Source organism: Amphimedon queenslandica, unplaced genomic scaffold, assembly GCF_000090795.2.
Source record: "Amphimedon queenslandica unplaced genomic scaffold, v1.1 AMPQUscaffold_13456, whole genome shotgun sequence".
NCBI lineage: Eukaryota > Metazoa > Porifera > Demospongiae > Haplosclerida > Niphatidae > Amphimedon > Amphimedon queenslandica.
Genome location: NW_003546308.1, coordinates 181,295 through 193,470, shown reverse-complemented (window position 1 = coordinate 193,470; position 12,176 = coordinate 181,295). Strand labels below are relative to the sequence as shown.

The 12,176-nt window shown below is 35.3% G+C and overlaps 3 protein-coding genes and 1 long non-coding RNA gene across 4 annotated transcripts; 2 read left to right on the top strand and 2 right to left on the bottom strand.

The window, feature by feature from the left end:
- The first annotated feature begins 6 nt into the window (after positions 1-6).
- On the top strand, positions 7-2,273 carry LOC109581181 (uncharacterized). The gene is made up of 7 exons (XM_019995040.1): positions 7-714; positions 765-925; positions 976-1,104; positions 1,156-1,290; positions 1,341-1,443; positions 1,487-1,622; positions 1,701-2,273. Exons 1-7 carry the CDS (start codon positions 165-167, stop codon positions 2,251-2,253), a joined length of 1,767 nt encoding a protein of 588 aa, XP_019850599.1. The 5' UTR covers positions 7-164; the 3' UTR covers positions 2,254-2,273.
- A 37-nt stretch (positions 2,274-2,310) lies between these two features.
- Positions 2,311-5,628, top strand: LOC109581180 (uncharacterized). The gene is made up of 4 exons (XR_002184548.1): positions 2,311-2,394; positions 2,448-2,508; positions 2,571-2,656; positions 5,472-5,628. It is a non-coding gene; the product is annotated as an uncharacterized LOC109581180 (long non-coding RNA).
- LOC109581179 (uncharacterized) lies at positions 3,067-3,716 on the bottom strand. Its single transcript, XM_019995039.1, has 3 exons — positions 3,619-3,716; positions 3,415-3,564; positions 3,067-3,361 (listed from the first exon to the last, which is right to left on the bottom strand). Exons 1-3 carry the CDS (start codon positions 3,631-3,633, stop codon positions 3,173-3,175), a joined length of 354 nt encoding a protein of 117 aa, XP_019850598.1. The 5' UTR covers positions 3,634-3,716; the 3' UTR covers positions 3,067-3,172.
- Positions 5,629-5,737: 109 nt separating the features above from the next.
- Positions 5,738-7,362, bottom strand: LOC109581178 (uncharacterized). Its single transcript, XM_019995038.1, has 4 exons — positions 7,253-7,362; positions 6,373-7,205; positions 6,122-6,322; positions 5,738-6,065 (listed from the first exon to the last, which is right to left on the bottom strand). The coding sequence occupies exons 2-4, from the start codon at positions 6,376-6,378 to the stop codon at positions 5,835-5,837; spliced, it is 438 nt and encodes a 145-aa protein (XP_019850597.1). The 5' UTR covers positions 6,379-7,205; positions 7,253-7,362; the 3' UTR covers positions 5,738-5,834.
- Positions 7,363-12,176: the final 4,814 nt, after the last annotated feature.

The following is a 12,176-nucleotide window of genomic DNA, read 5'->3' as shown; positions in this document are numbered from 1 at the left end:
ATGATTTCAAGGAATCATTTCTCTGCCCAACAGATACTGTTCTTCTCAATACTACAGTCTGGCCACTACCCGAGCAGTTAAACTGTGTTTATAATAGTCTGACGTTACTTTATTTCTTACGTAACACTGCACTTGGTTTAGTTGCTGCTGCTATAGTTGTGATTATGATTGGACTTGTTTGGTGTTTTGTGCGTCACACTAATGAGCTTGGTGCTAAAGACATTGCTGCTTTCTGTGATGTCTCTTGCCTACCTCCTGAGGAATATCCTTTCCCGTCTACTCGAAAAATTCTTCACAGGATCTTATACTGTGGCAAGAAGGAGAGACTCCTAGAGAGGTACCAGCCAAAGCCGCTGGTTGAAACTCAAAAGGAACAATTGAGTATGGTTGAAGAGATAAGTCCAAGCCAAATTGAGAACAATGCCAAACCAAATCAAACTGAAGAAGAAGAAGAGAACAAAGAACCACTCTGCTGTCCTTACTTTACTGGTTTCTGGAACGGGCTAAAGCAAATTTTCATTCCGCGCATACACACAGATCTTGATTTTTTAGTAGCTCGACTGTTTTATGCTGATTCTGGCCATGGACAAGTGTTCAAAGATATTCAAATACAGAAAGAATTGAATGACAAAATATCACAAGATCACGAGCTACTTTACCTACTTAACAGTGTTCACTCACATTTGCTAAAAAAGCGTATTAAGAGAAAATTAGGTGAGGAATGATTTTACTTTTGTAGAAGTTTTTCATTGAATTTTTAATAGCTTATAGAAGGAAAGGCATACCAATGCCCGAAGACAAAGAATGGGAGCGGTTGAAAGATTTAAAGAAGTACTTTTTTGAATCAAAATTTGGTGAAACAAATCCTGAGGAAAAAGTTTATTCGTTCTTTAAGAAAGACTTAGGAGTTAGGAGCACTGATTGGGTAATAATTTGATATAAATGATATAGATTTACACCTAGTATGATTTGTAGTCTCATTCTCCATTGAGAAGTGTATTGTTTGGTTTCCTCAAGTTTGCTCCAGATAACAAGCTAGCTTTAGATATTTCTTTTGGCAATAGGACAGGCCATTCTCTGATCTTAGCAAGAGCTTTCTATCAAGTAAGTATTATAAAGTATTTTTTAAAAATTACTGTGTTGTAACTGTTGTAGTCAGTGACAATACATTTCAATACATATTACAAGAATCCAAAGGAGATATGTCGAGAGGACATATACCAGGCAAACTTTCGAACGTTTACCTACCAAGCAGACATATTCAGTCAAAATGCCTCCAAAATTACTGAAGTAATCCTCTATTTATTTAAATATAAATTTATTATAAATGTTTGAAATAGTCTGAGCAGCTAATTATCCGACTGTTCAATGAAGACATTGATGGACGTCAGATAGATCTTATTGTGATAGGACCAATGACTGACCGTTCCAAAATCGTAACAAGTAAAAATTGAAGTGACGAGACTTTTTAAACTAATTCTTTTAGCCAATCTTTTGATTGAGAAGATGTATGGACGTGGTGTGTACTTTAGAGAGGGTGCGATTCTGCTAGCCATGCGTCCATTAATGATAGGATCAAAATCTTGCACTGGACGTTTCATTCAATACGAACCTCCTGAAGGGTAGGCTAGATTCTAACACAGCTAGTGATTGATGAGTACAAAATGGTTTAACCCACATTTATTCTTTGTCCATATTAGGTTATTTGATAACATAGGCAATGAAGTGAATGACTATCTTGCTGAAAGCAATGTACCAGTTTACTCTGTTAGTTCTACTGGAGCTGTTAAAAAGATAGAGCATGCAAGTCAATACTACAATCGTCAAGGATCAAGAAGTACTCTTAGGAGACGACACACTTTGTCTCGACTTATGAGCAGAAAGGAAGAGGTCCTGCCATGTGGGTTAGCGATAGAGTGTAATAAAATTCAATGCCTTTATGAGTTTCGAGTCTTTCGCTATAAGGCTCAAGAAGAAGACCCATTGGCTATAATACCTGAGGAACAGCCAAATAATGACATCAATGAAGGAGATATCCTAAGTAGTGGCAGAGATGATGTTACTAGTCATAGCTCTGTGCCTCCTCCAATAGCAACGAAGGAGGAGTCAGTTAATGATATTGAATCAGGTTTTGGTGGGGATGTAGCAACTGGGAAGCTGGTGTCACCCATTCAGTCGCCCACTTCAATGCCTAACTTGACACTTCCATCACCAATTCCTAGGAATGTTAGCAAATCACATCCTAACTTGTGAAAATTTTGTATTTTAAATTATTCATTTTGAGATAATTATCAAACTACCACGTGACAACACGTGGGTAGCAGGGGTGTGCCGAATATCTATGGCCGAACGAACCCGCCTCATCACATGGAGCCCTGATAGAGATTCTAATTGGTAAGAAATTTAGATTGCAAGTTCACTCCTCTAAAGAATGTTCTTTTTCGTAGAGTTATTTCTTATGGAGTGAATTTTATTCAAATCTGAAAGTGCTGTATTAAGCTATTAAAGGTATAAAGTAAACTAAAAAGAGTCAGCCATTTTATCCTGATTGATTATCCATTCTTCTATAGAACAGCCTTTGTTCAATGATCGATGAAGAATGATGGATATGTGTCACACAGTCTAATGGAAGTACAGTTCTTGCAATTCTTGACGAGTGAGTCACGTTCATTTTCCTAAAAGCTAAACTCTTTACTGTAGTCTCAAAAAATCTGATCTAAACACTGAGGTCAATCCTACTTATACATTTAGACCTTGTTTTTCACTTGATCTAGTACTAGCTTGATCCACATGTAATCGTCTTGTGTAAACTATCCACTGTGGAATGCAGTAGTTCAATTAAAGAGAATCGACACTGTGGAATGCAGTATGTATAGTTCAATTAAAGAGAATCGACACTGTGGAATGCAGTATGTAGTTTGACCAGCTTCAATTAAAGAGAATTAAGATTTAAACTCTGGATAGGTTCTTGCTTTTTCACACTTTTCTCAAAACTTTTGGGAAAAGTTTCTTTTGCGCTTGCTTATGGCTGCTTTTTGCCTGTAATAGCTTTATGTTCACGCATAATGATAATTTATCTAAATTCTTGGTAAAATAGAGTATAAAAATAGTTTAAAAGTATTAGTAAAGGGCCTATAAGTAAGAGCTATAAGTCACATCATGCCATGATGATTTATTGAAGTTTCGCTAAACTCTCGCCAGTAATTTCCTGGCCGTCAACAGGACAATATTCTTGCCTTAGAGCACAGTTATTACAAAATGTAAAAGTGTGACCACACACAAAGCGTAAACTCTTAATGAATTGTTGAACATAGCAAAGCTCACAACACCGGCACTGTGTTCTATTACCTGTATTATAAGGCTTAAGTGGTAAAAAGTTAAAAAGTTAAAGGTTGTAGTATCAGTGGTACTTACAAAGTGTCGTTTAGGCTGATTGTAAGTCCCAATTTGCCTTCCTGGATTATAGAGATTCCTCGAACATTCATCACAGTATGATCCTGTGGTGTATTGTTTGGTTGCATTCCGCTCCTCACAGCAGTCACATCTGATGTAGTTTTGTTGCCTCTGTTATAGGAGAATCTCAAAATACATGTACGTGGCTTGCTGTAACTCACTAACCAGTAATGAATTCATTTCTTAAACTCTTAGAGAAAGGATTAGTAGGAATTATTTTTGCACTGGTGATGCATGCATGGAGAGATTCCATTTTTATAAGAAACTTTTTGTGTGATGTCATTGCCCATTGAGCTATATCAGGTTGCTGTATCATTCTTTTATCGGCTGCCAACTCTGCAATTTATGGTGTTTACATTGCATTGGGGCGACACCAGGGACGCTACCGTACTACGTCAGCTCACATGGTTGTTATGTTTCTGAGGATTCACTCCTTCATACCATGAATATTGTTTACTCACTAATGAGGCTTCTTGTTATTGGCACCTTAAACCCACCAGTCACACCTTCATCTCATCATTTTGATATGACTATATGACCATTTCACGGAACTTTTTAAAATATCATTATAATGTTTCATTAACAGCGACAAAATCATGTATAAGTTTTATTATATTGGTGTTATGGGATTTATACATGTGTCTTTCAGTTCTAGTGCCAGCAGATGAGTTAATTGGGATTCTGAAGTAACTTTGTTGTAATCATATGGACAGGCCCCATGCTTATTAGCACAATAAAGACAGAATGTAAAAGAATGACGCTCAGGGCAAGTGTATTGCAATTTTACCACATCTTCTTTCTTGTACTGATTCCTACAGCACCAGCATTCAAAAGATCTTGACACTTTTTCCTACAAATAGACCATTGATTTGATATAATGCTTCATAAAATGTAGTTTACCGATGGAGGTTTTGGATCTCTTGGTTGAGGATTTGTTTTCTTGTGATGTTTAAGTTTACGTCCCCCGTCCTCTGATACAGGATTCTGATCTTTGCATCTTAGACAAAAAACGTCAACTATTTCACCTCCTGTTTCAAGCCTCATATTGTATAAACCATACCGCCATTCGCAACATGTACACTTTTCCTAGTCAAGTAGAGAGTAGATGGAATACAATCACTATTAACACTCACAGCCATTCTACCAGACACCAATGAACAAGAATATACCTTGAGCTATGACAATATGATTTTTACTTGTTCTAGTCTCTTGGTTTTATATTCGTTCCTTATCAATTACGGAGGTCTAATGTTCACTTTATCTGTGCATTGTCAGCTTTGGCCACGTTAGCAATGGCTGTTTACTCTTCTAAAAGCTTTCAAGTAAAGTCCTCCCATAAGACTAACGATGATAGTATACTTATCATGAATATAATAATTGTTAAAATAATTATGGTTTCTCAGCTATAATTAATACTTTGGAAAAATTAAATATCACTATGTGTGTGCATGTAAGGAAGGAGTAATACTAATAATAGTCATTGGTAAGGTTCATCATCACTGCTGTTTTCTACTTTTTCATTAAAACTTCTTTCCGATTCTATTGAAATCTTGTCATAGTCTTTAGGACAAGTCTGATGTTGCCAAGCACATGTAATGCAGACAGTGATTGAATGGATTCTGCATTGATAATTCAGTTTGACTACTGCTGACTGTTTGTATCTGTATTCACAGCACCAACATTTAACATACTGGACTCTTGGATATTCACAATATGTATACTTGGTAATAAGAAATAATATTATTTTATTCATCATTATCACTTACTGGACGTGGCTTTGGACTTGGATCAGATGGAATGTATGACTTCTTTTCACTATAGAATAGTTCCCTTCCTGGATATTTAGCTGAAGTATCATGGCCTCCCTTGCACTCATTGCAATATTTAGCTTCAATAGGGCCACCTTTATTAAGTCGAGCATTAGAAGTAGCATATCTCCACTGGCAGCAGGAACACTTATCATAATTTTCACCACTCTATAACATACATGACTATCATTATATTGCTTTTTCTTTTAGCTTAACACTCACGGCCATCACTTTAAAGTAACCTCAAGTAAGTACCTTGTTCTTTGCTGGTTAAGTTTGTAGTTTTTGACAACGTCTTATGTACACACATTAGGGAAAGTTTTCAGGAAAGCACCTTAGTGTTACGTAAGTTGGGATGAGATCATTTTCTCACGTGAGTCCCTCCTTTTGGTCAATCCATCGCTAATGCTCATATGTTATGAATATCCACTGTGTTAGTGTATGGCTTCCATAGTTTTAATGGAATTGATCAAAAGTTTCACTCTTTAACAAATGTCATAAAACTACATGTTAATATAGCTAATAAAAAAAGGGCAAGCACACTGTAAATGTAATTAGTATAACAATATTTAGTTAATTATATGGTTTTATGTCAATCTTTGTATCAGTTATCTTCTCAAGGACTTCTAAAAATGAAGGCATAGTAGCCACAGAATGATCTTCCTTGCACATTCTGTGTTGCTGGGCACACTGGAGACAGTATATAGCTGAGTGGTCTTTTTCCTGGCATTCATACTGTATCGTTTGCAACGCTGCTTTGTAATAGAATAACTGGCAACAGTTGCACGTACTATATTCTGTACTCTATAGAAACATAGTTTAATAATTGATTATACATTAATTGTTAATTATTATCTTACTGTAGGGTTGCTGGAATATTCTCTGGCAGGGCTAACTCCCAGATCATATTCTAAAGGTCGTCCAGGAAACTTTGGTGAAGTTTTGTGATTGCCTTTACACTTGTTGCAGAACTTTATGATGGAACCATTGATACTGTCCTTAGCATCATGTTGTGCTGGTCTCCAGTTGCAACAGTTGCATGTTGGAACCTCATTAATTTGCTATATTTGGTGGAGCTATAATAAAGAACAAAAGTATTAGATGCACTCACTGCCATTCTTTTAACGGTTTGGACTATTACCTCTATTAACTAACTTCTGCCTACCTTTTTTACACCATTTGATTTTCATTTTATAACGGACGTTGATTTCCAATTGATACATTACTGAATATGCATGTACGAGGGACTTTTCACATTGCTGCTTCATCCTTGTCTCTCTGGCTTGTTTTTCGACTAGCGTTGCTCAGTCAGCACCTATCTGATTTCATGCCGCCAAACAATCCTCAAGAGTATTCACATGTCTTCGGCTCTCACACATGTACATGTATACAGGTGTGTATTATTGTTATCGTGTCTCATCAGGGTGTAGACGTTGCTGACTTGATTGTACAGCTGCTATGTCAAGTGGAGGAGGAGAGATTAATGCCTTAAGAATAACAGTGGCGTACACTGGGATTCATTATGAATAAGGTTATTGAGTGAGGTTTGAAGGAGGAGAGAGCCATCGCCTCAGGACTAACCCAGTTCCCAGCTCAGTTTACACTCATAACAATTCATTTTATTCATTCATCTGTTATGGTGATGCCTGTTGGACTGCATTCAGGAATACACCACACATTATTTTTTAACAATTATTTTAATAAAAAGTTGTCATCTTTTAAAAATGAGAAATTACACTGATGTATTGTAAATCTTTTATATACATTATATTCTTATTTATTTATTATTCTTTCTGACATATTATGAATTGGGCAGAATTGTAATAATGAAGAGTTAACACAAGAAGCACAGAATTCATGAAGCTCATAGCATACAAATATTCTAACACCCCGAACTTCTGTTTCTTCTTTACAAAACAAACATTTGCCTGGATGATAATCGAACTAATGAAGAGAATACATGCATGAACTGCATATAGCTATTGGCTTACTTCAGACATACTGTGAAGACTAGGGATGATCAGTAGAAACTCTGTGTTGAGTGAATTGCTGCATCACACTGGAAGTAACTTGCAACTGATAGTAGCATTGCGTGAATGCCCAACCCAACCCTGTGATATCATCAGTATACTCTACAGTGCCAGTATGAGTCAATGATTGCATAGCAACCTGTACAGGATGTAAGATATGTACACCAACACTGTGCAGTATTGTACCACCAACAGTCTATGTATGGCTCTAATTATATTACTGTTATGACTGTAATTGTTCAGCTGTAAAGAACACCATGTATAATCAATGCTGTATTAATTGGTGTATATTGTATATGTGCTGTTAATTGGTTTTCTAATATACATGTACTTTGTAGTATTATATACATGCCATGTACTCTAATACTTTGAGGTGGTTTGTGTTAGTCTATGAACACCATTAGTTCATATAAATTGTGTGCATAGTGGGGAAGTTCTAAGGAATTCCTTAGTGTCCAGATGGGCTGTCCTCTTGACGGAAGATTGCAACAACACTTGAGATCCATTAGTAAAGTATACAGAGGAATGGCTTCTTCACCAGCAGTGCACTCACCATCCAATAGAGACAGTGTCAACTGTAGACAGAACCGTAGGAAGTCAGATAAGGTCACCTATAGCTTCTAAATACATATGCACATCATGGAGCAATGGAAATAAGGTTTAGTATTTAATTAGATACAGCTTGTAAGGTTACTTTTTGTTTACAGGTGATGAAGAACTTCTTTACATTTTATTAAGGTGATAACAAGGTGGCAATAAAAAAAAGCATTTATTTAGAAAGAAAGGAAGAGGAGGGATAGTAGGAAAGAAAAGTTGTCTCATTGTTAACTCATATCCATTACCAATAATAGATTCAATGTTACACTCATGCATATGTCATCAAATGAAAATTCATTGACTCCTGGAGAATACATGACATATTTACAACAGTGTGAATCAGTCATTGGGTAAGACTATTGTATAGGATAGGTATCGATTTAAAATAAGGTCTCCAAATTATATAATGTGTTAGAAAGCAATCCTAACATGAAATATTTAGCATTTGATATTTTCCAGTCAACAAAAGTTTTATCATTGATAATATGACTATTTACATGCTCTTATGTTGTGTTGAGTGTCGTGTAGAAAGCTTGAGCTCATTCAGATCAAAATTTTTATTTTTAGAAATTTTCTCAATATTAGCCAAAGACTATAGTACATAGTAATTTCATCAAAAATGACCAGCAAAGAGTTTTCTATTTCTATTAAATTTTTTACGACCTAGGGGCAGACCCTACAGGTTATTCCTATAATTGTTTTCACCCAAGTGTAATTATTTCATTTGTATGTCACACCATAGATATGTCATGCCATAGATACACCATAGATATATAGATAATATCTATAGTCAACGTCACACTTACATTTCTTTTATTAAGAACCCAGCTATGCATGAAAGGTGGTGAAAATAATTTTAGGAATATTTTACACTAATATGCTTGTTTATACATAAATCTATATGTTATGAGCTGATTTCAATCAAAATTAAATATATATTAAAGTTTTTTTCGGAACTTTACCAAATAGTAATAGTAATCAGGATTTAACTGTCATGTATAGTAGTAATAATATTAATCATTATACTTTTTCCAGTAAATTAATGTAATAGACTAGCAACAGTATATCAAAATTTTCAGTCATAGCAAATTTTTAATGTAATTGACTTGATTTCTAGTATTTTTCATAATGTATATTTTATGTGATCTAGATAACAGAATAGAAGACATTACAAAGACAAATGTTTTAAAATTATCTTTATGGTTTCCTCCATGCAGATAGTAAAGTCTCACAAAAGGGAGATAGGGAGCATTGTAGACTTGCGATGGCTTTGGCTGCTCTTTTATTCTAGCATGGTCTTTTGAAACTGTGAATCAGTAGTAGTACAATAATATTATCATTATTTTTTGTTAATTATTATTAAGTGTTGTGTCCTGAATTTTCATTCTCACTATCGAAAAAACAAGAAGCAAGTGATAGAGGATAAACTGCTCAATCAAGTTAACATTATCACTGTTCCTATTGATTATTACTCTCTCCCTGCAAATGAAGCAGATAATGTAAGTGAACCTCATCATCCTGTCAATTGACCATTTCAAAGCCAAATTTGCTTAAAATGCTCATGACTCAAAAAAAATTGTTGAAATTGGTTCAAACTCTGTACACAGCATAAGTACATGTACATGTACATCAAGGTGTATCAGAAAATGTAATAAAAATTGGGGGTGATTTTGGAGCCAATTTTTTGAAAAACCATGGGCTATATAGCCTTGGGTATTTTTGAGAATTTTGACGTTTTCTTAAAATGGCCATAACTTTAAAAATTGAAGCTGGAATGAGCTCAAACTTTCTACATAGCATAAGGACATCAATATGTATCAGAAAATGTAATAAAAATTGGGGGTGATTTTGGAGCCATTTTTTGAAAAAAACCATGGGCTATAGCCTTGGGTATTTTTTAGAATTTTGACATTTTCTTAAAATGGCTGTAACTTTAAAAATTGAAATTGGAATGAGCTCAAACTTTCTACATAGCATAAGTACATCAATATGTATCAGAAAATGTAATTAAAATTGGGGGTGATTTCGGAGCCATTTTTTGAAAAAATCATGGGCTATAAGCCTTTGCTTTTTTTTCAAAAATTGACTTATTTTAAAAAATGCTAATAACTTGAGAAGTATTTGTCAGAATTGTTTCAAACTTTGTACACAGCATAAGAACATTAACATGTATCAGAAAATGTAATTAAAATTTGGAGTAATTTTGAAGCGATTTTTTCAGAAAAACCAAGGGGTATAGCCTTTACCAAAAAAAAACCATTGCTTTTTTCGAAAATTTTCTATATAGTTTATAGTATTTTGATTGAAATTTGCCTCTTAACTTTTTGTATGGCATGAATACACATAATTTATATTTTCAGTTTTGCATACAATCATTTATTTAGGTACATAATCAATGTGTTCATTCCTATTATAGTTTGATGTTGCTCTTGAGGACATATTCTTCATGTGTCATCCTGAGAATGCTGAAGAAAGAGCTGCTAGAAGAAGTGGAGAAGGAGATCAAAGTGATCAATGCATTCTGTGGAACCAATCACGGAAGAATTTAGAAAAGTCACCGGTAAGGATTCAGAAAGAGAGAGACAGATATTGTAGATGTAATCTTCTAAATGCAACATAAAATTATTATTGTCATCATTATTTTATAGTGAATCTGTTGTTAGAAAGGTTCAGTATTGCATCTGACATTGCAAAGAAGTGTCTTATGCTGGCAGTTAGGCCTCAGACTACTGATCAATGGGGTAGATGTGAGGAGCCAGTGTCTACGTTACATACCACCAAAAGAGTAAGCAGCGATTGCTATAGTGTTATTTTAAGTACATGCATGAGATGGTATTGCTTTTTGTAGTCTTTTTGAGCCAATAGAAGATGAAGAGGGTCCCATTGCAGAAGAGCAGCAATCATCCATTAGAACTATCCTTGATTTAAGGAAAGCAATAGGAGAGGCTTCTTTTATTAAAGTCGGTGATGATGAAGGACTATAACGTGTTATTGTGGGGACATTGAGTGTGTCATTGAAATGAAACTATATAGATACACTAGAGCAAATTGACCTTTGGTTTCTAAAATAATTAATTTTTTTGCAGCCCATCCTTTAGTGGTCAGCATTGTGATAACTACACACCCAAAAGTACAGGTCACCCTCTCACAGTCAATGGAGATGGCTGAGATTGCTGGAACTACCAAACATGACAAAGAAACATTAACAAATCAAGAGCCATCAGATAAGAAGCCTGAGATTGCTGCAACTACCAAACATGACAAAGAAACATCAAAAGATCAAGAGCCATCAGATAAGAGGCCAAGCTCTGTTACAGGTAACATTCCTGGTGACACACCCATCACACAAAAGGATTTCTACTGGGACCAAATTCTCTTTTATCTGGTATCAGCTATTCTGGGTTTGAGTTTCTTAGATGTATCAATAGAATTCTTTAGAGATTCATCTATAATAAAATGCTATATTTCTGATACCACTATAACACGTGATCAAGTGGCATATTTTAATAACTACTGCTACAGTAGTTTACCCAATAGTCAGTATTATCTCATATTTATACTGATATCTGCTCTTATTATCATTGCCCCTCATTATTTGTGGATGTCGTATTTTGGAGCATATTTTGATTTTTTCTTTGACCTTGCAAAAAAGCTTCATCGTCTTCGAGACACCAAAACTGGCGAATATAATCTGTATAATTTTGAACTCATCAAGAAACTAGAACAAAAGTTTTCTTCATCAAACCCGTGGATGTTTCGTTGGTATAAGCTAAAGCTCTTAGCTCAGCTGGGGGTGTGTGTGATAGTGGAAACTGTTAATGCTTTCTACTTCGAAGCAGATGATTTCAACGAATCATTTCTCTGCCCAACAGACACTGGTCTTCTCAATACTACAGTCTGGCCACTACCCGAGCAGTTAAACTGTGTTTACAATAGTCTGACGTTACTTTATTTCTTACGTAACACTGCACTTGGTTTAGTTGCTGCTGCTGTAGTTGTGATTATGATTGGACTTGTTTGGTGTTTTGTACGTCACACTAATGAGCTTGGTGCTAAAGACATTGCTGCTTTTTGTGATGTCTCTTGCTTGCCTCCTGAGGAATATCCTTTCCCGTCTACTCGAAATGTTTTTCATAGGATTTTCTACTGTGGCAAGGAGGAGAGGCTGCTGAAAGAATACCAACCAAAGTCTTCAGAAAATGGTCAAGGCCAGCGTGAGCTAGATAATATTCAAGTAGAGCAACCAAACCTGGACAAAGACGAAGAAGAAAATGACAAGCCACTCTGC